General features: G+C 51.6%; 1 protein-coding gene across 2 annotated transcripts in view; it reads left to right on the top strand.

The window, feature by feature from the left end:
* Window positions 1-1,415: 1,415 nt before the first annotated feature.
* The window catches only part of CREB3L1 (cAMP responsive element binding protein 3 like 1), a 45,881-nt gene continuing 24,161 nt past the window's right edge, over window positions 1,416-23,135 (top strand). For both annotated transcript variants that reach the window (XM_068398452.1, XM_068398451.1), the window contains exon 1: window positions 1,416-1,575. In XM_068398452.1, the coding sequence (XP_068254553.1) occupies window positions 1,468-1,575 (108 nt within the window). In that variant the 5' untranslated portion in view covers window positions 1,416-1,467. The remainder of the gene's footprint in view (window positions 1,576-23,135) is intronic.

Raw genomic sequence — 23,135 nt, 5'->3', positions numbered from 1 at the left:
GTGTCTTGCTTAAGGGTCTGGACATATTTTTTCTCCCCATCTGACAGTGGTAAATGTTTCTGTGGCCCCCCCTTTAAACACACTGGCACCCACATTGACAAAGAAGTTTCTTTACCATTAAGGAAAGAAGAACAGCATTATTTTCTCAGCACAACTCCATCCTGGCTGAATTTATGTCTCTGACCCTTTTACCCAAAGGCTCTTTACACTTGACTGAAACGTAAGGTAAAAGTAAATGTAACTGAAAGAGCCCATTGTGTGTGCAAGTATAAACGCTTTTGTGTGGTGGAGGTAGTATGCAGCTGCTTGTGCAATGAGTAGCCAAGGAGCACCTTTGGTTGTGCTGTTAGTCCTGAGACCTGTGGGGAGCGTGGAGCAAGAGCCTGTGATGGATGTATGGATGGAAAGCCAGTGTCTGGTTCAAGCACAGGCTTCAGCCAGCCTCAGATTTGCACTTCTCCACCAAGACCCTCACTGTTGGCAACTTTCAGCTAGGTTTCTTCCAGGAGAGATGCACCGCTGCCTCTTTTTTTTTTGTCTCTGTATGCCTGTGAGCAAGAAAGGCACTGCCGGGCACTGGGACTCCATTCTGTTCTCTGTGGAGCCATGAAAGCAGGGACAGATTAATAAAACATCAGGGCTTCTTCAACAGGATTAGTATAAGTGGTTTTCCTGAGTGTTGGTTGGAGTAAGGATGAGCGAGGACAGGGATCCATAATCCTATTTATCTGAAGCCATATAATCTTCCTGAAGCTCTTTAATGGTGCCCAACTCTAATTACAGAGCAGCCACATGGGCTGCTGCAGCCAGGCCTACCTGCAAGCCCGTTGGGGAGCGCAGGGGCAAGGCGATCTCCCTGCCGGCTTGCGGCTCACTTTGGGCACTGACCCCTCGCAAGACCCATCCTTCCCGGCTCTGCTCCCCGAGGGATGGCAGAGGGGCCACCGGAGACCGCCACCGCCTTTCTGCCGGCACGGACGTCTGCTGAAGGGAGAGCTTGTTCCGTTCGTCACCCTGAAATCGCTCTGCCGGGGATCAGCATCACACCCAGGCCGCCCCCGCAGCCCCAGGAGGAGCGCGGCAGCGCTGGGCTCGTCCTCCGGGACTCGGGTGGCCCCGGCGGTGCGGAGGGCTGCCCGGGAGGCGGGTGCGCTGCCCGCCGCCGCGCTGCCTTAAGGGGGTGTCGGCGAGGGAAGTCCCGCCCCGCCGGCTCCCGGTGCGCGGGCGGGGGCGTGCCGCGGCCAGCGGCGGCGGCGCCTGCCCGGCCCCTCGGCAGCGGGGCACTGACAGCTGCCCCGAGCGGGCACCCGGCGCGGCGCTCCCGGCCCCGGCAGGCGGCTCCGCTCCGCGCCGCGGCCCCGCCGCCCCATGGACCGCCGCCGCCGGGGGGCGGGCGGGAGCGTGCCGCCGCAGTGAGCCCGGCCGGCGGAGCGCGGGGGGCGGCCGAGCCCCCGCGCCGCGGGCACCATGGACAGTATCCTGGAGCCCTTCCCCGCCGAGCGGCTCTTCCCCGCCGCCGGCACCGGCTTCCTCGACCTCGGCGACTTCAGCGAGGCGGACTTCCTCAGCAATGTGGTAAGGGACCGCCGGCAGCTCCCCCCGCGCCCCGGCGGGGCGCCCCCGGACGGGCGGCCGCAGCCCCGTCAGCGGGGACGGGGACGTGCCGGCGGGCTCGCCGCGGCCCCCGCCGCGTCCCTCCTGCCCCCGGGGCTGCGTGTGCCGGGGTCCTGCCCCTGAGCGCGGGGTGCCTCGGAGGTACAGGGACCCGGGAGCCCCTCGCCGCACACGGGCAGCGCCCCCCGGGACCGGCCCCGCCGCCCGCAGTCGTCCTGCCGCGGGCACCCCGAGGAGACCCCGCTGGGGAATCGCAGTTTTTTTCTTACAATGCGCTTTTTGGAGACTGATGGCTGGGGGAGAAGCGTGCGGTCCCAGGCGGGGAGTGTACAACCTGCCGTGGCTCAGCTCAGGCAGCACCGGAGGCACGGCCGGGTGCTACCGGGAGACTTTGGGCTCAGCACCTCCACTCGCCTTTGCTGGTAACTTTTCCTCAGAGTGGCATTTGGGAGGTGAAGCATCTCCCACTTGGCGTTAAGGCTGGGCTCATTTACTTTGGAGAGAAGGGTGAAGGGGAAGAGTGACTTGGGAGGAAAATGTGTTGCCAGTCCCAAGAAACCAAAGGGGCATTGTTCACCTCTAGGGAAACTGCCCAGCCTCTCCGAGGAGTCCTGCGAGTCCCCAGTCCAGCAGCTCTCCCTGAGCAGCACGCCTGGGCTCTTTGCTCTCCTGCCTGAGCTTTCCATGGGAGTCTGTGCTTCGAATCCTGCAGCCCCTCTGCCAGGGAGGACCCAGCCCTGAGGCAGAAGGGGGAAGGGCCCCACCCCAGAGGTGTTTGGGGTGAGGGCATCATCCAACGCTGGGCAGCAGGGCACTGCCTGCATTTCAGCTGCAGCCATGGGACAGTGTGCCTGCCCCGGACACAGAGATTTTAGCCATGGCTTGTTACTCCCCTGTCACAATACCGGCACCTCCCGCGTTCCCAGTGTAGCACTGTGAGCGTCTCTGAGGACTACCCTCGCAATGGGAGCAGGGGAGGTGCCAGCACCACGACACAGAAGCAAGGGACAGGGAGAGGAGGGCTGTAGCCATTAAACACCTGATGAATCCACTTCTGCTTTGCTGCGCAAAAGACATCTAAAGCCTTTTATGCTGCTTCCCTTGTGGAGGAGACAGTAGAGATGCAGAATTTGCATAAATGTTAAGCGCACCACGCTTGGTATGCGGAGGCACACTGGGTCTGGGAAAAAGATTATGCAGGCAGCCCCGTCTCTCAGAAATCTCGCCAGCTCCTAATTTCCAGGATACCACCACCCCTCGAGGACTGGCTCCCGTCGGGCTCTACGGGAGGCAGCAGAGTCCCACTGTGCTCAGGCAGACTTTCCAATGGCACGTCACCCCAAAACTGAGCGCTCACTCACACTGGGAGGCCTTGTCTGCTCATATCATGAGAGACCTGTTGTTAGGAGTCTTGTGCTTTCCCTAATTCCATATACATCCAGTGTGGATGAGGCTATGCTGATATGAAGTGCTTTATGCCAGGACCGTTTATTCCCTTACCAAAATGAAAATAGTAGGCATTGGCACCAGCCCTTTTACCTAGGTGCAACATGGACTGCAGTCAGAAGTCAGGAAACCCCTAACCAAATATAAGTGGTACCTCTTAGTAGCTTAAATACAACTTCTGCCTGCAAGCAGACCCTGTGAAAAAGAAGCTTTTGTGTAAGAGTGCCATCTGGTGCCACCTGCCAGGACAGTGTGTTTAAAGTGTGCAGTGGCCATGTGTCCTGCCTCATTTAAATGGCCTTTCTGCTTGGAGAACTGCTTCTTGAAGTAGCCTGCCCTTGCCTTCCAGTTAACTAGGTTGCAGTGACTCAGGCATTGTTGTGCTCAGCTTACAAGTAGAAAGGATTCCTTTTTTTTTTTGTGGATTTTTTTCCCAACTGCCAGCACCATAAACTTCTGCCGGAGTGTGAGAGTCAAGCTGATACCTTCTCTTCCTGTAGATGATAAATATAAGAGATTCTGTAGCAAATTCTCGCTTACCAAATCTGTTGGTAAAACAAGAGCCAGAACATAATACATCACCCAGAACATAATACATCACCGTCTTTGTTCTCACGGTGCGTGACAACATGGGGGGAAGGAATACACTTAACATTTTCTTACTAAATCCAGCAAATCTTCTGGGATCTTGAGATGTGTTGAGAAGTTCTTTTTACATAGAGCTGTGCAAAGCATCACCGTGCACAATAGCTCACCAAGTTGCCAGTGCCTTTGCTTCAAAGATGGGCAGACTTTTCCAGATACTGTTCAGCATGCATTTTTCTTAGAGCAGGCCAGGAATTTTGGCCATAAAATGCCAGGATGAAACTTTTTCTGAGAATGATTTCTTCTGTTCAGAAAGGAAGCGGAAAGAAAAGATGGATGAACCTTACTGCAGAGGCTGTGCTCTTTTGGGGCAAGAAATGCATGCCTCTAAACTACTCTCCTTTCCTGAACCTTGGCACTCCTAATGAGTCATCTTGATCTTTAAAAAATGGTTCTCTGTATTGTTCATCTAAAGTTGTGACAAAGAAGTAATGAAGGCATGTCTGTAGATGCATCCCAAAAAGGTCTGTGTGCTTGAAACAGAAAAAAAAAATTAATTTGAGTAAGTGTGGGTCTGCCATTCAGAGGGACCTAGCCAGGTTGGAGGAATGGGTCGACAGAAACCTCATGAAATTCAGCAAGGACAAATACTAACTCCTGCCCCTGGGATGGATGGACTGACCCACCAGGGGTCATGGGGCGGTGCTGTGGCCGGGTAGTAAAGGCAGCTAGCAGCTAGCAACAGGAGGGCGGCGGAAGATAGACAGACGTGATTGTCCCCATTTTCTTGATAATCATAAAACTATGTCTGAAATAGTGTCCAGTTTTGGACTGCCTGGTACCAGAAAGATGTTGATAAATCTGAGTGCATGGAGGGGATGGTCACCAAGATAGCTGGGGGCTGGAGAACTTCTCTTGTAAGGAGAGGCTGAGGGAGGTGGGCTTGCTCAGCTGAGGGAGAGGCTGCTTCAGGAGGACCCAGCAGCAGCCTGCCTGCACTGGTGAGGAAGTTATGAGAAGATGGAGCCAGGCTCTTTCCATAAGTGCATGGCAGGAGGATGAGTGGTCATAAATTGGAACGGGGAAGGTTTAGACTGGGTATAAGGAAACAATTTCTCACTGTGAGGAGAATTAAGAGTGGATGAGGCTGCCCAGAGACACTGTGGAAGCTCCTTCCTTGGAGGTTTCCAAGACCTATCTGGACAAAGTCCTGAGCAACCTATATTTAGTATTGGCCCTGCTCTGAGCAGGAGGTCGGATTAGAGACCTCCTGAGCTCTCACCCAACCTGCATGAGTCTGTGATTATATCATGGGTTTTGGGATTTTTTTTGGAAAATCTTAAGGCGAATGGTGTCTGCTTGGTACTTGGAGGGGAAATCTCCAAGGGACGCAAAATGCTTCTTTTTATTTCACTTTTAGCTTCTGCTAACCAGTCTTACACACAATGACTATTAACAGCATTATCAGTCTCCTTTTGCTCAGGAGGCCACATACTGCTCTTGAACTTAGGCAACTTTGCTCATCTTTTTCTGCCAGAAGGACCTACCATAAATGAAGCTAATCCTTCATGCAGTGTCTGCTTATTAATTTCACCTGTCTGTCTTCTGCCTAGTCCAACATTTCTGGTCGTTCCTGTGAGCACCCATCTATTCACTTACAGTCTATTACAGCTGCACCCGGAGAGCTGTTACTTTCTCTCTCAGCTCTTATCAGTGCTGTGAAACTCTTCAAAAGCCTTATCTTTTGAGTCAGATTCATCACTGTGCTTCACTGGGTTTGCGACACTCTGGTGTCAGAATGTGATCTTTCCTTTAATATTGTCCCGGCCAGCAGAAAGGATGAGAGTAGCAGGACTATATGTAGTGAGCAGGCTGAGAGCGGTGCTGGTGCAACTCGTAAGGGGAGCTTCCCCTGAAGATAAAGAGAGGCTATTCACCATGGATGACAGTCGCTCTTGCAAGAAGCCTGTACACACTTCTATTCCTCTTATGCCTACTACAGGGACATAAATAGCACTTAAGTGGTGCTTAGGTCTTGGACTGACCTTTGGTCTGAGCGAGTTTCATGCTGTGTAAGCTCCCTCTCACCATCTCCGCGCACAGTGAGGATGAAGAGCTCAGGCAGATTTGGTCATTCACTTCTCATCCCTTCCAGTTGCTAGAGAGGGGAGCTCTGCTGTAATGGGAGGCTGCGTCTCTGGGACTGATGGTAGTCCCTCATGGGGACACATGAAGCAAGCATTTTGGCCCTCTATTCCCATGCTTGGTAAAATTTGGTCAGTGGCACATCCCTGGTTATCAGCCAAGTACTGGGTAAGACAAGACTTTTTTCTTTAAATTTTGCTTGGAACTTACCAGTCAGAGATTCCTGTGGGATCTGGAGCACAGATGCAGAAAGACCTGGTGGGGCCATCAGATCTGGCCTGATGGAAATGAATCCTAAAATAATAGTTCCCAGATTTTTCTATTTCATTAGTCTCTTTGGATCCATCTCGTGGTTCCTCCACTTCATGTCCATGCTGCTCCTTACTGTCTCATGGTGGGACTTACACCTGCAGAAGTGCTAGCAGCAGAATGAAAACAGAGTTGAACACAGAAGTTCATTGGTCTCTGAGCCTACAGCATCATCACCACAGGGCCATCACTAGGAAACTATATTTCCATTTTGGTAACGAAGAGGGGGAGAGACTTGAACTTCCTTTGGAAGACTCTAAGTCAATACTTTCTCCACAGAGACTGGTGATCATTCGTGTGTCCCTCCTAGCTGCCAAGAAACTGGTAAACATTTGGGATAATCTTCCTAAATGAAAATGTTCATCTGTTGGATAACTGCCTGCATGTGGTGGGGATCCACTGGCCTAAATGCACATCTCAGCCGAAGTGGGAGAACCCTTTAATTGCGCTGGTAGGCCAGAGCTAGGAGAGAGGTTGCAACTCAGAGCAGGAGTGCAGGAAGGCATGCATCCAAACCAAGGTTAAACAGTGGAGACAAAGCCATCATCTTAGCGGGGAGAAGCAGGAAGGACTTTGGTGAAGTACTTGCAGAGTAAACAAAGGGAGGGTTTGGCAGGAGGAGGAAGCACATCTGTGCATACAGTCCACTCCCACTGAGGGAGAGCGTCAGCAGCACCAGCAGGGAGATGCTGGAGTCGTATACAGCTTGGACCATGTCTGCCAGGTGATCTCCGTCCCCTCTGGCATAAGGCAGTCATGCAATGCCACCACCACTTTCACCATTTGTACAGATGAGACTGTAGAAAGCCTCTAAGACTGGCCCATTGGACCTCCTTCTGGTACCAGTACAAGTGCCTAAGCGTGGTGTCTAGTGGCTTCTGAATTCCATGAAAAGAGTTGGGTTCATTGATGCAAAGTGTCTTCTGCCACCCAGGAGCCCATCTGGTGCTGCACTGGTCTCATCCCATGCTGCACTGGTCTCATCCATCACTCTGCTGGTCTCATCTGGCACTGCATGGTCTCATCTGCTACCGTGCTGGTCCCATCTGGTGCTGCACTGGTCTTGCTGAAGCCTGGAACGGAGCTGTCTCTGGTAGAGAGGGAAATTTGGAAAGAAGAGCGTTTTCTGAAGCAGACCTTTAAAGGGAAATATAGAAGTAGGGATTTCATAGCCACAGGTGCAGGATCACAATTCAAAATATGGCCAGGCTGACATCTCTGCGACGTACGCTTGTGTTTCCTCTGAGAAAGGTCTACTCCCGCGCTTGCTCCTTTTTTTCTCGGCACTTCGCTGTAGGTTTTAAGACTGTAATATTTAATTAGCATTTAGTATATTACTTATTTACTATTTAAACAATTCTCAGCGTTAAAGGAAGTGAATGAAAAAGCTTAACTCTCCAGAGTTGACTTTGTGACGGCCACATGGCAGGTCCTCTTCTCATAGCCAGAGATAGGACTGTGCTTGATATGAAGATTTGATTCCCAAGACTGACTTGTACCAGTGCATTTCAAGAAGGGATGAATCAACCCACTAAAGCCTGTGTGTCCTTGCCCTGTTGTGGACAGTCCACTGCAGGAAACCAGATGGTTCGCAAAAGCCAGTTGGTGACTCTCCTTGCTGCAGAGTTACATGGGAACAGGTAGGGCACCAGGGATGAAGTGAACCATTACAGCTCAACTAAGAAATGGCCAAGAGCTGTCTCTTGGCCTGATTTCGCTGGGAGATTTCCCAGGTCTGTGCTGCAAGATCAGGTGCAGTCACCTATGGTTCACAGGCAACCTTGTGGCCAGCATTGTTCTTCTTCAAGAGAGGTGTCTGTTGGAAGAGCCAAGTACGTTAGTCCTCACTTCCAGGCCAGTCTCAGTCCTGGAATTACTACATCCCACCGATCCCAGCTTTCTGCTGGGGACTGTATTTATCCTCCTTTATACATCTGAGCTGTTGGGACTTCGTGTCTCCATATGGGAGATGAGAAGTGAGAGCAAGGGTGGAACCAAAGCAGTGTTTCTCGGCTGACGCCCATGCTGACACTGTGGCTGTCCTGCTGCAGCAGGTGACTTCTGCATGTGCAACTTTAATGTAGTTTGGTATTCTCTGGCTGAAATCATCAATCCTGTTTTCAGGCTGACAATAGGACAGGGTGGGTGCTTGCATGGAACCCTTTTCTTACTCGTTCCTGTCTTTGGAGCTCAACTTGTGTTGTGAGTTGTTAGGTGTTTCCTTGGGTTGGTGCCTGCGTGTTTTGCATCATCCCTCAGAGCAGAAATAACTGAAAGGTTGTGAAGAGCTGAGGGCATGGCAGAGCGGCACGGGACTGTAGGTAGCATGCTGAAAGGCAGGCTGTGTCTTCAACCCAGTTTCTCCCCACATGTCTGCCATGTAGTGTTTACATCTATCTAACATTCCCAGCTGCTCAAGAAAACAAATTTTTTTGCTTCTGCTTTCCTGTAGGGTCACATCATTTAAGGTTTTCCTTTCCTGTAGTCTCCTGAGCCAACCTGAACACCCCAGCCTTCCCCTCTCACCCACCCCTTTCTGACTTCTTTACCCACCTTCTCTTCTCTTTTTTTGCATCTCTCCTTCTACTCCTGTTTTCTTAAATCTCTCCACGGCTGTCTGCCTTTGAAATCATGTGGAGCTGCTGTGATCTGGTTGGTTTCCAAGTGATAGATGCTTGACACTGATCTTGACACGTTGTTCAGCCAGAACAAGGTCTTACGAAGGTTGGAACTGCAGATATCCACACACTCTTTCGCTCTCTTCTCTATTTTATCTTCCTACTTTCTAAGATTGCAGAAATTCCTGGTACGGGATGGAAGCAATGTGCGTAGCTATTCTCCCTGAAACTAGGATGTAATTTAAACCAGTGCTGAGGTAATTAGTACCATTTTTAAGGCTCAAAGGTGATGCCGTATGTGAGGTCATTCATTACAATCACTGTCCAGCCTGTTCCAGCGGAAACTCACCCCTCACTACCTCAGCAGAGTTGCTTTTGGCTTCTTTACACTGTGACTTTGTCTTGATTAGGAAAAATGTTCGTTTAGGCCAGTCTGGCTGACCCGATTAGCAAAGCCTGCTCACAACGCACTTGACATTTTTCCTAGAATAGATACAACGTAACACGTTCAACTCTGCAATCTGTGTCAGGAGTTCCCCTGCAACAGGAATGTCAGGGCTCCCTTGGGATGAACCTAGCAGCCCAGGCTGGAGAACTACAGCTTGGGCCTGGCGCCAAGCACGTTACAACACTGGAGGGAGCTGGATACAACATTGGTTTTGGACACTCATATTTGATTGTCAGCATCCCTCCTGCAGGTGAGCTTCCTTAGACGGATGCCCAAAGAACTTCCCCTGTGCTGAGCTCCCCACCACAGTGTCCTGGGGGCACTGGCTTCTCCTTTCGATGCCATTGGCATGTCCAGGTGGGAGCACTGCAGCTCAGGAATAACAACATCTCTGCTGGCCAAGGCGAAGGGGGTCTACCTTGTGAACCTGCTCCTGGCTCTGCAGTATTTGCAGCCCTCCCTCTCCGGGGAGGGGAGCTTTTCCCTCCAGAAGGGGTAGCTGAGGTAGAGGGAGACCAGGATGACTGTTGCATGTCAGAGGAGCTTGATGTTAAACAAGTCCTGTAAATTCATGACAGTTGAAGGAAGGAGCTGGGCAGGTGCTTTTGGCTGAGCTCACTGCTGCCCTGGGGGGGGGGACTGCAAGCCAGGCAGCTCAGCAAGGAGGAAACCAGTTCTGACATTTGTAAAGACTGTTGATGGAAGATTTCTTTCAAAGCCTTTTCAGTCTTTCGATCTGAGAGCTCTTTGCCCAGGGAGTGCTGGAAATCTGGCTCTTCTTTCCAAGCAAATGCGGCAGACTCTGAGAGCTGATGAGGTGCTGTTGAGCCACAAATATTGAATTGCCAATTGAATGATGTTGGGTTTGTTTTTGTTGTGTTTTTTCTCTCCTTATGGTCAGTGGTGCAGTGAGGTTGTTGGGAATGGGAGAACTGTATTTTCGTCCCAGCTCTGCCAGTTACTTAGCATGTGATCCTCAGGGTGTCACTTGCAGTGTTGCAGCTTTTGCTTGCTATAAAATAGTCCACATCCTTTTCTTACTGACATGGGGCAGTGCCATCAATGGGTGAAGCAGATTAATGAAAAGTTAGACTGGGGTGGGCTTTTGCTTGTAGATATCTGCCAGGAAAGGTGCATAGGAGCTATTGCTTTACTTCCCTGGTTAGAGTCTCTTTGAGTAACTTTGCAGCTATACATGACACTTGCAATGTTTTCAGTTTGGCAGGTCCGTCCTCCACGGATGTCCCAGCTATCCTTCACCCCTCTCCTGTTACTTACCCCTGGGGACTGCACGTGTCTCATTGTGACCTCAGATACTTCAAGCTAATACAGAGTAATCTTTCTGTGTCAGTCTGAATGACTGCGTTGGTCAGCATCAGGATTTAAACTAAAGTACTTGGCCCAAGCTGTTGCTGGCCTGACCTCTTTGGGCCTTACTGAAAACCAAACAATTTGTGCTTTATAAATCCAGTGAATGGGCTGTACTCATACCTCATCCTTCACTGCACAACCAGATCCTGGCTCAGTTGGAAAACCTAACTTCTCCCTGAGTTTGGCGCAACTTGCTGAGAGCACCCTGCTACATTTCTGCCCGAAATTGCTGCGTGGTCAGGGCTGCGCCGAGTTCCCAGGCTCCCAAACTATGTCGCAGCTGATTTGTATCTGAGAAGGAGGTAGCAAACTGAAAGTACCAGAGTGCCAAAGTCCCCTAGCAGGGCATTCAAGACCCACGGCAGTCCCTCCTGCTGCTCAGTGAATGGTTTTGTGCTTTCCCTTTCCTTTGGAGTTGCCTTTTCCCCACAGTAAGTCTGCCTGACCTATTGTAAAGTTAGGGTCACCACTGTCCACTGGGAAGAGCGATGCAAAGTTTACTTTCCCGTTCTCTGACGCTTCTCCTGCTCTTCAGGATTTGTCAAATAGAGTTGGCAGCAGTACAGCAGCTGGATTAACATTAAATAATGAGCAAGTGGCCTGCAGCCCTTTTTCAGACCCAGCAAAGCACACACCTTTCATTCTTTTCTTACATGTCTTCGAGCCCTGTTTTTATCACACCACGAGAGAGCCAAGTACCAGATGCTGCTCTGGTCAGTGCTGGGGACAGAACAGAGGGTGCTGCACTCCTTCCTTTGTCGCTAATTAGTACCAGGGTGGTAGCTAGACGCTGCTCGCTGCAAGAGCAAAACTGTTTTCTCCCTCCCCTTGTAACTGCAGCCATGGTGAACAGCCAGTGGCAGCTGTAAGCAGCTGGGGTGAGCTGCAGCAGAGCAGGAGCAATGCTCATATCTTAATTTTCCTGCATGCTTCAGGCTCCAGGGGAGCAGCCCTGGCAACCTTCTCCTTTGTAGCCAGGGGCTGAAGTCCCAGGTGAGATGAAGGCATACATTACTATGTCAAGCCCAGCAGCTACGCAGTGTGGTGAGGTCACCCAGCAGCCTCAATATCTATGAGTAAGTGCCAGAGACCCATGTCCAGACCAGTGCCCTGTCCACTGGTCTCAGATGCCTTTCTGATATTTGATGAAATTGGATTATGTCGAGTTGCCAGAGGATTTATTTATTTATTGTGGTAAAGGGAAGAGGGAAGGAGGCCAGGAGGGATGGAGAATAGGGAAAGAAAGAGGGAAGAAAAAGCAAAGACAAGAGAGAGGTAGCTATGTAGTTAGCATTCCTGAGCCATCTGGACCTGTTGGCATGGCCCCAGCTGGACAGGCTCACAGGTTTATCCACAGCATGATGTAATCTCCATCGTCCAGCGTTTGATTTTTCTCCTTGTGCTGGATGGCCTCGTATCTGGTGCATGTCTGGAGCGGGCATTTTGATTTCCTGTTGCTATTTGTGGACTTTTCCTGGCCAACCCTCAAGAGCAGCTTGGGCAGTTTGCATTCCTCAAGCTGAAGAAGCAATGCCACCCCACCGGCGTGGAGCGGAGGCCAGCCGCGGCCAGCCTGCCAGCTGGGGAGGGGCAGCCCCGCACGGGGAACCAGCTGTGGTTTGCACCGTGCTGTGGCTGGAGAGAGGGTGACACCTTTGCCGGGTGCTGGGGCTGCTGCAGCTGAGCTCAGGAGATGGCTCAGCCTTCAACACCAGCACAGAGAGGGCTGGTGGGACCGCCATTCCCAGCCACTCGTGGTCTTCCCTGCCCTGCTGGGTCTTGCAGCAGAATAAGAAAGGAGAATTTTATTTGGCCCAAGATCTGTTCTTCCCTTTGGTAGATGTGAGTAAAAAGCAACCGATGATCTCAGTCCCTCTCCCTTGCTAATGCCAGCACTGTGGAGTACCAGGGCTCTCGGCTGCCCTGTGAAGCAGGTGGGCTTCCCACACATGACAACAAGGGGAGCTGGGGAGGATGTGGTCCAACACTGCCAAGCGCCCAGCCTTGCTAGGGGAAGGCCTGTGATCTCCTTCCCTCCATCACTCAGTGCCATTTCCAGGAGGCAGTGCAATCTAATGGGAAGGATTCAGACTCACGTTCTCTCCATGGTCTGTGGGAGACAGCCATGCCTCACCAAGACCAGCCATCTCTTTTTTTTCTTGAGTCCTTCCCAGCACATGAAATGGTTTGCACATCCGCCTCCATAAAAGTACACTGTTCGAACGTTTTTAACTTACAGGAGCCACACAGGAGCAAAATGTTCTTCTTCACTACATAAATTCAATGTGTGGAGGGGCAAACAGTAGAGCCACAGGTCCCCTCCTGCCTTCAGAAACAAAGCAACTCCCACCCTACCGCATGGCTGGAAAGGTCTGAGATGTCCAGAGGATGGAGATGGGATTTCTCTACAGCATACCACTGCTGCAGGTAAACCTGAAAGCCAGCAATATGAGGATCCTGCTTCAGAGTACGCCATTCTCCGCTCTGACTCAAGAGATGTGGGTAGCTGTGCGATGAGCCATTAGGCAACAGTTTGACATGAGCACACAGTACTCCCTCCCTCATGATGCCTCATCCTGCCCACATGCCTCGCTTAACATTGTTTCCTCCAGGGGCTTGGGAATGGGGAAGTTGAGTGCAGTGACCCCCGGGGAGCAAAATTTTGTTCGGCAGAGAATCCTACTGCCTGGTTCAGAAGTTGTCGTGGTTGTATCTGGAGTGAGCAGGGCTCTGCTTTCATAATACCCCACAGACGGCCTGTCCACCAGAGATGGACTCACTGGAACCACAGAGTTGAGCTTTTCCACCCGACTCAGCCCTGCTGAGCAAGAGAGTAGCTGAGGAAAACGATGGCCTCTTTATAAACTGACTGGCAAAACTCTTGCATCTCTCCTGGGAGCAGGCCAGGGATTCTGAGTCACTGCTTAAGTGGGTTGCGGCCAAGGTAGTCTTACCCAAGACATTAAGTGAGAGAGGAGAGATCCACCCAGGAGTGCCAGCAGAAAGAGAAATAGTCATGACCGTAATTAATAACAATATAATGATGAAAAGATTCAGAAACGCACTGCCCACTCCAAAAATAAAGTTTGAGGACAATTCAAATGCTATAAAGAAAAGACAAGAGAGGAAAGAGTCGAGAAAGACCGCCAAAGCCTGCATGTCAGCTGCAATGCAAGGAGTCCCATCCAGCTGGCCTGGGTTCAAAGAGCTCCTATTGTCCAACAGCATTTCCAAGACACCATTCAAAACTTTCAGAAAATGAACCCAAGATGCAGGGTGAGATTTATCACACAATAAAGGCAAGCCAGATGTGTGCACCCTTTCAGAGAGAGGAGACGAGAGGAAGGCGATGGAGGAGCGAAGCAGGGGAGAATCAGGCAGCAGAAACATGAGGGAAGAGGATGGCATGAGAAGGTCTGGTGCTGTGAGCATCCAGGCAGGAACAGGGGCTGGGTGCGTCTGTGCTGGGACACACACTGGGCACTTGTGAAGGGTTTCATGTACACGGAGAACTCCATACTTAGGAAAATTCACTTGGTGTCAGGATTAAGGGACAGAAGGGGAAGATCTCACTGATGCTTTTCCTCTTTTGTTGCACATAAAACCATGGTGGATATGAAGAGGTTATTGTTGCTTCTGGTCCTGGATTATATAGCTGCATAATAAGGCCATGTCTGAAAGGATGCCCAGAAGCCAAACCACTGTAGATTTTATCTTGATTTTCTAGGGCTCACATAGCCTTCATTATCATTTTGCAACCCTGGCCCCTATGGCAGGGCTGTAGCTTCTCTTGCCACAGGAATAATTCACTACAACCTGCCATCATTAAATCAGTCCTCAAGTTCTCCCTGCCTGCAATGAGATCAGCGTTGTTTCTGCTGTCTGCAGAATAACCTGGTAGGGTGGTCATGCCATACCACACTCCACAGATTAAAAGGTGACTTATTTTTGTTCTCAGGATGACGTCTGGTAGTAAGGACTTGTTCATCTAAGAGCAAAAAGCCTGAGAAAACACTTTGGAGGCTTAAGCTAGAGACTCCCTCTTTGCAATGACTAATATGTTTGGTGATTTATCTGAAGCCTTTAAACTGAGATGAGATGTTTCTGTGAAGCTCAGTTGCAGATGATGAGTTTGAAGCAGGAGGCATGAATATAGCTCCTGCACTCAGCTATGTAAGGAACCATATTTGATTACCAGACTGGTTCCTCCAGGTCCTAAAACCCGTGAAGCTATCCATCGTCTCCTTGTGCTGCTCCAGGGATGTCCAGAGAATGGATTCCCAAATCCACTGGTTTCTGCAGACACCCCTCCAATGCTGGGGTGCAGATACCTGTTTGATCTCAGACATGGGAGCTTTCAGGGCAGGTTTTCAGGGCATAATAGGTTTCCTGTCTTCAAAGGAACATGGGATCTTTTCTTCCCAGAAGCTTCTGACTTTACTTAAGCACACGATCCCAGGCATCTTCACGTTTCTACTTCTTTTCACCAGCTACAGAGTACTCAGCTGCTGGGCCTTGTCATGAAGAAGTCCAGTTTGGAGAGGGGATAGCTGGAGAGCCAGGTGTTGGGAACGGGTTTTCACAGGCTGCCTTTCTCCTTCAGCCAATTTTCATCCCATGGTTGAAGTGACTGCAATACCTCTGACCAGTCAGATCTCCATCCTGGTCTTTGGAAACACAGAGCTTTGACCCCTTGTTCACCAACATCACACCTTCGTTCTCCCCCAGGATGGTGTTAATCCAGGATGCCCCAGTAGTGACGAATGGTCTGAGAGGTGTTACTGCCCTTTGTGGGCTAGGAAGGATTTCCCCGTTCTCTGGAGACTCTCGTTTCTGCAGCTCCACTGCTGAGGTGAAAATGATACCCTCAGTGTTGGAGCTGAAGTTTAATTTCCTATCTGCTGCTCTGGGCACAGATTTTCCACTGGGATATTGGCAGCAGGTCAGAAATCTGCATTCCAAGCTGAATTGCTTTGAAAACAGTCCTGGTGCAGGACCCCATTCAGTCTGCTGGTTGCAAAACCCAGCTCTTGCCCAGCCTGGCCACTGAAGAGAGTCTCAGCTCTTGCTCTCTCAAGATTTTGGGTGAAAATCCCTCACATCCTTGAGTTACGAATCAGCTGGTCCAGAATTAGTTGCTCTGTAATTGCCTTTTACAAAGGCCCAAGGAATGAAAGCCACCAACAATGTTTGGTATTAGCTGCATGCCTCAGCTTTTGGATTTGAACAGAGTACAGCTATCTTCCTCTTCCAAGGCCTGCTTTTCTTTATGGATCTCCAGGGACCTGACAGGGGACAAAATGTGAATTATCTCTGATTTTGCTCTCTGAGCACTAAAGAGGAACAGTTTCAATAAGACAAATAAAGCTGATGATTGTAAAGATCATATAGACCTTTCCTCCTCGTCTGGTTATATCTCCCAAAGCAGATTTCCTCTGTCTCCCAGGGCGCCTTTCTCATTGCTTAGATTGCCTTTCTTGGAAGATGCAGAAAAAAGGCCCATAATGGCATGGGGGCAACAAGCTGTGTAAGAGCAGAGATCTGCCAACTCTGGTGCTTCATCCCCATATCGTGCAGGGCCAGAAGCTTCCAAGAAAGATGGAAGAAACGGTGGAGTGGCGTTTATTCCAGATTATTTTGGTTATTGAATAAACTTCCCCATCCCACGGACTGGTGACTGGCTTGAGCAGTTGCACCTCTCTAATTTATTTTTAATTGTATTGAACGTTCATGCTGTATTTCATGTCTTTTGGTGATACTGTGACGTGGCTCCACTGCAGCATGGCAGTATAGTGCACAGAGTCACGCAGAGTAAACCAGTGTTTTCTGCCATTTGCCCTCTCTGCTGCCTTTCATTGCACCGTGCATCCCTCTCCATCAAGCAGAATTTTTCCCTAAACTGTCCAGGCAGACATGCCACACACAATTAAATCCATGTAGGCTTTTTCAGGGTAGATTTGCCTCTAGATTTGCAGGGCTGGGCTGGAGCTGCGTCCCTAGGTTGCACAGGGGTGCCACATGCCAACAGGCACGGCTATGGAAACCCAGTTGTGTTCTGGCTGCTGTGCCTCTGTGGGGAGTGAAAAGGGATGGATGTGTTTGGGCTCTGCAAAGGGCACGCCTGGGTGGAGGTGGATGGGGGTAACATAGCAGATAGGGCCTTCCCAAAGAAGATGGATTATATTTTCACATAAGGAGATAAAAGTTGACGTGAACCCCCTCCCCCTAATGCTACAGCAGCTGAAAGGCTCCTGGCCCCCCATCATGGTGTGGAGTTAGGGTGTCACTGGGAGCCTGCTGCAAACTCAGCTGAGGCTGCCAAGTTAACATGAAGAGGTAAAGCACCAATTCAGACAAGAGGGCAGAGACCTGGGCGCAGTGATGATGATACAGCTTTTTTCTCTCAGAGCTACTGCTCGTGTGAAGTCTCTGCCTGGAGACCGTACTGACCTCAGCTTGGGAAGGAGCAAAGAGGAGGAAGAGACCCCTGCCAGCTTGTCCAGGGGTACCTCATTCCCACAGAGAACACCTCCCACACATCTCCGTTCAAACGCAGCCCAGCTGCCACCACGATGGCTCAGAAATAAAGGCAGCTTTGTTTTGTAGCAAGCAGGTGTCTTAGTTCTCCGAGCTCAAGAAAGGCCTTGAAGGACAAACTTTTTATTTACCTTTCATGGACTCCTAGAAATAGCCCCCAAGTCTTCTGCCAAATGAGGGTTAAGAGCAGCTTATCTAAACTTTTCATCCTGAGAGGGTTGTGTCCACTTCTGCGTATGGTTTAAGTCCTGCTCTAATTTTTTTTATCAGAGCCGGCTGCAAGGCAGTTGTAAGCCAAAGGAAATTTGGGACGTTCATTGCATATGTAGCATACACGCAGCAAAAGCTTGCTGGAAAGCAGAGGCATTCCTCTTTATCCTCCAGGGTGCTGCTGCTGGGAGGAGAGGTGCTCCTGTCTCTGCAGATTCAGCAAGTCTCGTGCAACAGGCGAACTGTGTATTGTAGCTGCTTTCCACCCTGGGCCAGTGGAGCCTGGTTTGCCCTGGGGGAAGCTGACATGTTTCACCTCCTCCCTAGTACACGCATACCTGCTCCGCACCCTGGCATCCGCAGGTGGTTTGAGGGCACACAGATGGCCATACCACTGTGGCCACACTGTGATGCTACCCGTCTTTTGATTCGCCTTGCCCTGGGCTCTGCCCAGCTCCACAGTTGTTCCCCTCACAGGGCGCTTCCAGTCTCTCTCACATCATCAGTGCCCGCACTGGCTGCTAATCCCATGTATGCTGAGCACACTAAACCCAGGTGTGGTTACAACAGTGTCCATGACTCTTCTGCCACTGCAGCAGCAGATGCCTTCGGTGCTTCCTTCAGGGCCGCTGGGAAACCCAGTCATAGGCTGGCAGATTTCATCTTTCCACGTGCCTTCTTCTCTCTCTTTTTTTTTCCCTTTCAGGGCGCAAAAACATTTAAGTTAAAGACTTAACACGCTCACTCCTCCAGCGCCTGAGTGCCTCCCAAGATTCCTCCCCAGTGAACAGCACGCTCACAAACTCTGAGCTGGGTATTACACGGCTACAATCACAGCCATAGAATTTTGATGTGGTCTGTATCGTGCGTATGCTTTTAACAATATCACCCATTCCGTCAGCTGATATTTTTTTTTCCCCCTGCTGGGGTTGTAAGGGAGGAGGGGGGATAAAAAAAAACCACAAAACCTTTATGCCTGCCACGGAGGTTACTGCAAACCGTGGGAGCAGTATGTACCCGCGGGCTGGGATATGTCCTCTGAGGCACTCATTAAGACATCCTAGGATGAGAAAGCCATGAAGGGGCAAAGGCGAGGCCCCCCTCGAGGGGCAGAGCCCGCGGCGGGAGGGGGGCGCCCCCCCCCTGCCGCCCCCGGGCTCTGCCCTCCACCTCATCGTCCCCTCAGGCCTCAGCGTCCACCCGAGCCGTGGGGGAGCCGGGACAGGGCCGCAGCGGGTACCGGACGCGGGATAATGCCGTGAGCCGCGGACCGCTCCGTCCTAACCCTGCACTCCTCCCGCCCGCCTCGCGCGGCCCCGCTTGGCAGCCGCCTCCCATTGGCCGCCGCTCGGCGGTGTCGGCCAATGGGCGGCCGCCGTTGCGGGCCGTTGGAAGCGTGCCGGGGCGAGCGTTAACGGCCGGCGGCGGGGGCTCCCCGCGCTCGGAGGCCGCCCCTCGGGCCCGGCGGCAGCGGGGACGCGCTAGGCGCCCCGCTCACCCCGGAGCTTCGGGCGTTCCGGGGTGGCGGGGGCGGGGGGCAGTGAAGCGGCTGCGGGTACCCGGGCCGCAGGCGGGGACCTCGGCGGCCCGGCGGCCTCACTTCAGGGCAGCGCCTTGCCTTGGCGCCGCTCCCTCAATCGCCTTCCGCTCATTGTGTCTTGAGCCTCTGTCGTCCCTCCTAGGCCTTGTGGCGCCTGGGGCTGGAAATTGGAAATCCAGGTCCTTGGCACGGAGGCGCGGTGAAAGGAGGTTTCCACAGCGAGCTGTGCCTGAGCCTTGCTGGGACTTCGCTAGGCACTGGGGACGTGGCTACTGCCGCTGCTGCCGCTGAGGAGTAATGGCTTGTGGCACCTTTGGTCTGAGGGGCTGCAGTCCCTGCAGGGAGGGAGCTGATGGCACAGCTTGCCTGTGGGGAAGCAGATCACCTGCCTTGCTTTCAGTGACCATAGCCCCTCTCTCTTTCTGTCATTCCGCATTATTCTACAGACACCAATAAATTTTGAGCCCGGTTCCAGATCAGGTTCAGTCAAACCCTCTGCCATTTGGAGGCTGCAAGTCAGCAAAATGTTTGGTTCGCCGTACAGTCCAAGGTCATGATGCTGAAAATAACCATGGATGACGTGGGCATTGCCGGTAGTCTCTGAGAAAAACTGAGGGATGCTGCTGGTTGTGATGCGTCCTACTGCTGGAGGGAAATAGCAGTGGGGTTTGCAGATGGTTTGGCCTGAAGTGCATCAGCCATGCCATGCAGCGAAGCAAGAACAGCAGGGGGTAGCAGGTCAGTGGCAAGCTATCCAGGCAGACCAGGGGCCTGGGCAAACCAAGCATGGAGCAGCAGGGAGCTGCGGTACGTGACGGGAGAGAAGATGAGCAATACGGGTCAGGACAGAGGGGCAACAGAGAGGTTTGAAAGAGACAAGAGGTGGTTAGGTGATCACTTGTGCCCCTTGGGGTGCAGATGCACAGACTACACTGTGAGGAAAAGCGGCATCTGTCCATCCTGCCTGGATCTCGTTAACGCTGTCAAGACCTTCACTTTCATAAGGTCTAAAATTCGCTGCGTTTTAAAGAGAGCAGAAGGACTGTCTGGAGTGTATGGACTCTTCTTTCCTGGAATGTAAAGGAAACCTCGGCTGTGAAGCTGGAGTGAAGGGGGCTTCATTCCTTAGTGAAAGCAGAGAAGGGAAATGCAGATGTCACAGCTGGGACAGGAGATTTATCTTGGCAAGCAAAGAGGAAAAATACTTTCAAAAAGAAAAGAGAAAACTCAGAAGAATCCCCCCCCCGCTCTGCACTGCCTGCCAGCACGAGCAGAACCTCCAACCTGCAAAGGCCCTTCGTCTCCTGGGCCTGGGCTGCCGCCCAGCTGGATTAGCCCCTTGCCGCTTTCTCTTTGGAGTGAGACCATTGTGGTGGGAGCAGGGAGGCTGTGAGAACCAGGCGGATCCTGAAGGGGGATTGTCTCCGAACAGCTCAGCTGGAGGTGGGAAGGGGAAAGTCACGGCCAAAGGATGGAAGTGTGAAAGGGAAAGGGAGGGACAGATGCAGCCAGGGTGACCACAGAGGAGAAGTGGATCCAGGGAGAAGAAACTGTGTCCTCCTCAGCTGTGCGTGGTGCCACTGGGCTACAAGAGTGGCACCTCCAGGCATCCTGTGCACAGCCGGGCAGAGGAAAAGGCTTAATATCTCTGTCTCTGCTTGGAGCCCCCAGAGGTCTAACATTATCTCTGGGTAGGGGGGAAATAGGGAGCTTGCATTTGGATGTCTGGATGCCTTACATTAGCTCCCAAGATAACTGTTGTACAACAGGAAAGGGTGTTCGAACGAGAAGTGCACGCACGCACATACAGTGTGCTGTTTAGACAACCCTAAGCATGAGGTCAGGGTGAAAACATGTGGTGGAAATATGTTTGGAAGAGTCAGTGCCTATGTTGGTCACCAGGAGTGGGAGGGAGCAGGAGCCAGCAGCTGACAGATTCGCACTCTCTCCCCATGGCTGAGGTGGCCTCAGCTTGAGCAGATTCTCCTGTGGCACAAGAGCAGCTTGAGGCTCTCTATTGGGCCTGGAGATGCGGTGCTCATTGTCTCCCCTGTACCTGTGCACGCTGGCTCATCCCCTTCGGGTGCTGCCTCCCCATCCTCCCAGAACTGCGGTGGAGGGACGGGCAGCCAGAAATCGGGCTTGGATCAGGAAATTCAGCACATCCTCGCCATTGCGTTTCTGTCCCTTGGCTGCCCCCTCCCTGACTGCTCACTGGTAATACAGCTTTGGAAACACATCTCGTGCTATTTCTTGGCTTTGGAGCATAGTTAGAAGGAGAAGGAAGGAGGGTGTGAAGGGGAGAGGGAGATAGGAGGAGCGAATAATGCAAAATGAGACTGTGCTGTGAGCTTCGTATCCCATCTGGAAGCTGTTTTCCCCCAGTACACTTCACACCCGCTCCCTCTGGGCCAGGATGGTAAGGATCACGTTTCCCAGTTGACTGGTCACCCTTGCTCAAGCTGGGCCCATCTGTGTGAAAGCTACTCGAGATATCTTAAAGGAGAATCTCAGCAGAGTTGCAGAGTCCTTCATTGTCACAATTAGAAATTCTTGGCCAATTCCCTGATTAGCAGGAGTTGGCTGATCTCAGCCTGGCTGGAAGGTGCTCTCAGGGAGAGTCTAGGCCTTGAAGAGGCTGTGATGGAGAGCAGGATGACCCTGCTCTGCTTGTGCATCTCTGTACATCCCACCTTCATTCACGTCCAAGTCCTGTGGACTCTTTCTTGGACCTTCCACTGACAAGTATCTCTGGTCTGCTGAGATCTTAATTGCCACGGCATCAGCAAAAGTCTCTCCAAAGCCCAGAACAATAGTTTCATTTAGTTGCAGCACATGCAGGCCTTCAGCTGTGCTGGCCCCAGTCTGGGTGGGAAGGGAGGGCTAGTGGCTGCCCAGCACCTCCTTTGGCATGTGACCTTCCACAGCCAGGATAAAGCAACCGTCCCTTTGGTCAGGTGATAAACCTGCTTCAGTGTATTGCGCAGAAACTTGGAGCACTGACCCTGCTGTGCTCTGCTGTGATCCACACAGCCCTGGGACCTGCAGTTCCTCGGAGCCTGCTCTCTCACACGTGTTAAGGAAGAGTATGGCTGAAGCCTCCTCTTGAGTTTTGCTAGATAGGTGCAGCTCCCGCAACAAGGCTGGGTAGGACAGTTTGCATGTGCTGGGTTAGCAGGCTCAATCTAAACTAATTAGCAGTGTTTTTAATGGCACCTATCCACATGAAGCTCGGGGTTGCTCCTCACTATGCCCATCACAGTTGGATCTGGACAAGAGGACACTTTCCTGTTACCATGTGGTTGCATGCATGTCTGTCTTTACTAATCTGAAATCTGTCTGAAGTTAACAATACCTGTTGGCATTAGGAGACAACAGAGCCAATCCAAGAGACACAGCAGTCTTCCTGGGACGTGGTGGCTTAGCTTCCTCCTTGTCCTGTAGTCTCCATTGTGGATATAGGCAGCTACAAAGCCATGTCATTATCTTTGTTTGCTTTACCCTTCCTTCTTATGCTTTCCTCTGCCTCTTGCCACCAACCTTAAGTAAAATAGCAGTTTCCAGCTCTGTGACAGCTCTGGATGCTCTCCCTCTTTGAGGGTGTCTGATCCTTGGTGCCCTCTTTGATTACAACCATAGTTATTCCCAATCTCACAGGCCAGCTCCCTTCTCTCCATCATCTGTGTCTGGAAATGTTGGACTGGTATATGTGTGACTGGTGAGAGCTGAAAGGGGGCTGCGTTCATGAGAAGGCTTTGCCAGCATTTAGTTGTACTGGAGGATAAAACCCAGGAGCCCAAATAGCTGTACATGCCCCAACGTTTCTGGATTCCCAGGGAGGGTGTGAGTTTCATTCTCTGCTTATCACCCATGTTTTTCCCATACTGTGCAGTAAGTCTCTGTCTCTTGGGAGACAGTGGGCTCCTGGGGACCTGAACTCCTGTGTCTCTGGGAGAACAGAGTTGCCTTCATCCTCACTTCCAAGCAGTGAGGTCCTCCAGCAAGCCTGCTGTGTGGTGTCTAAAAGAAAAAACAGAAATCTGCAAATACTCCTGCTAATGTTGGTGGCGGTGTTAAGGCTCTGATACTCAGCCCCTTGTGCTCATTACTCATCTCTTTAGCCACTGCTGGGGAGATTTTTTGGTTTCAGAATAAAACCAGAGGCACATCTCCACCTCTTCCTTCCAGGCAGGTTTGTCCTACAATGGGAAGACTGTTGACTGACCGAGAGATCCTTGTTCTAAGTGTGGGTGGGATGCCGCTAAAAGATCGTGTGTGGAACTACTGCATAAATGCATCTTCTTGACTCTCT

The sequence above is a fragment of the Nyctibius grandis genome, chromosome 4 (assembly GCF_013368605.1).
Source record: "Nyctibius grandis isolate bNycGra1 chromosome 4, bNycGra1.pri, whole genome shotgun sequence".
Lineage (NCBI taxonomy): Eukaryota > Metazoa > Chordata > Aves > Nyctibiiformes > Nyctibiidae > Nyctibius > Nyctibius grandis.
Note: the sequence above shows the minus strand (reverse complement) of the source record. Positions and strands in the feature narration are given on the sequence as shown.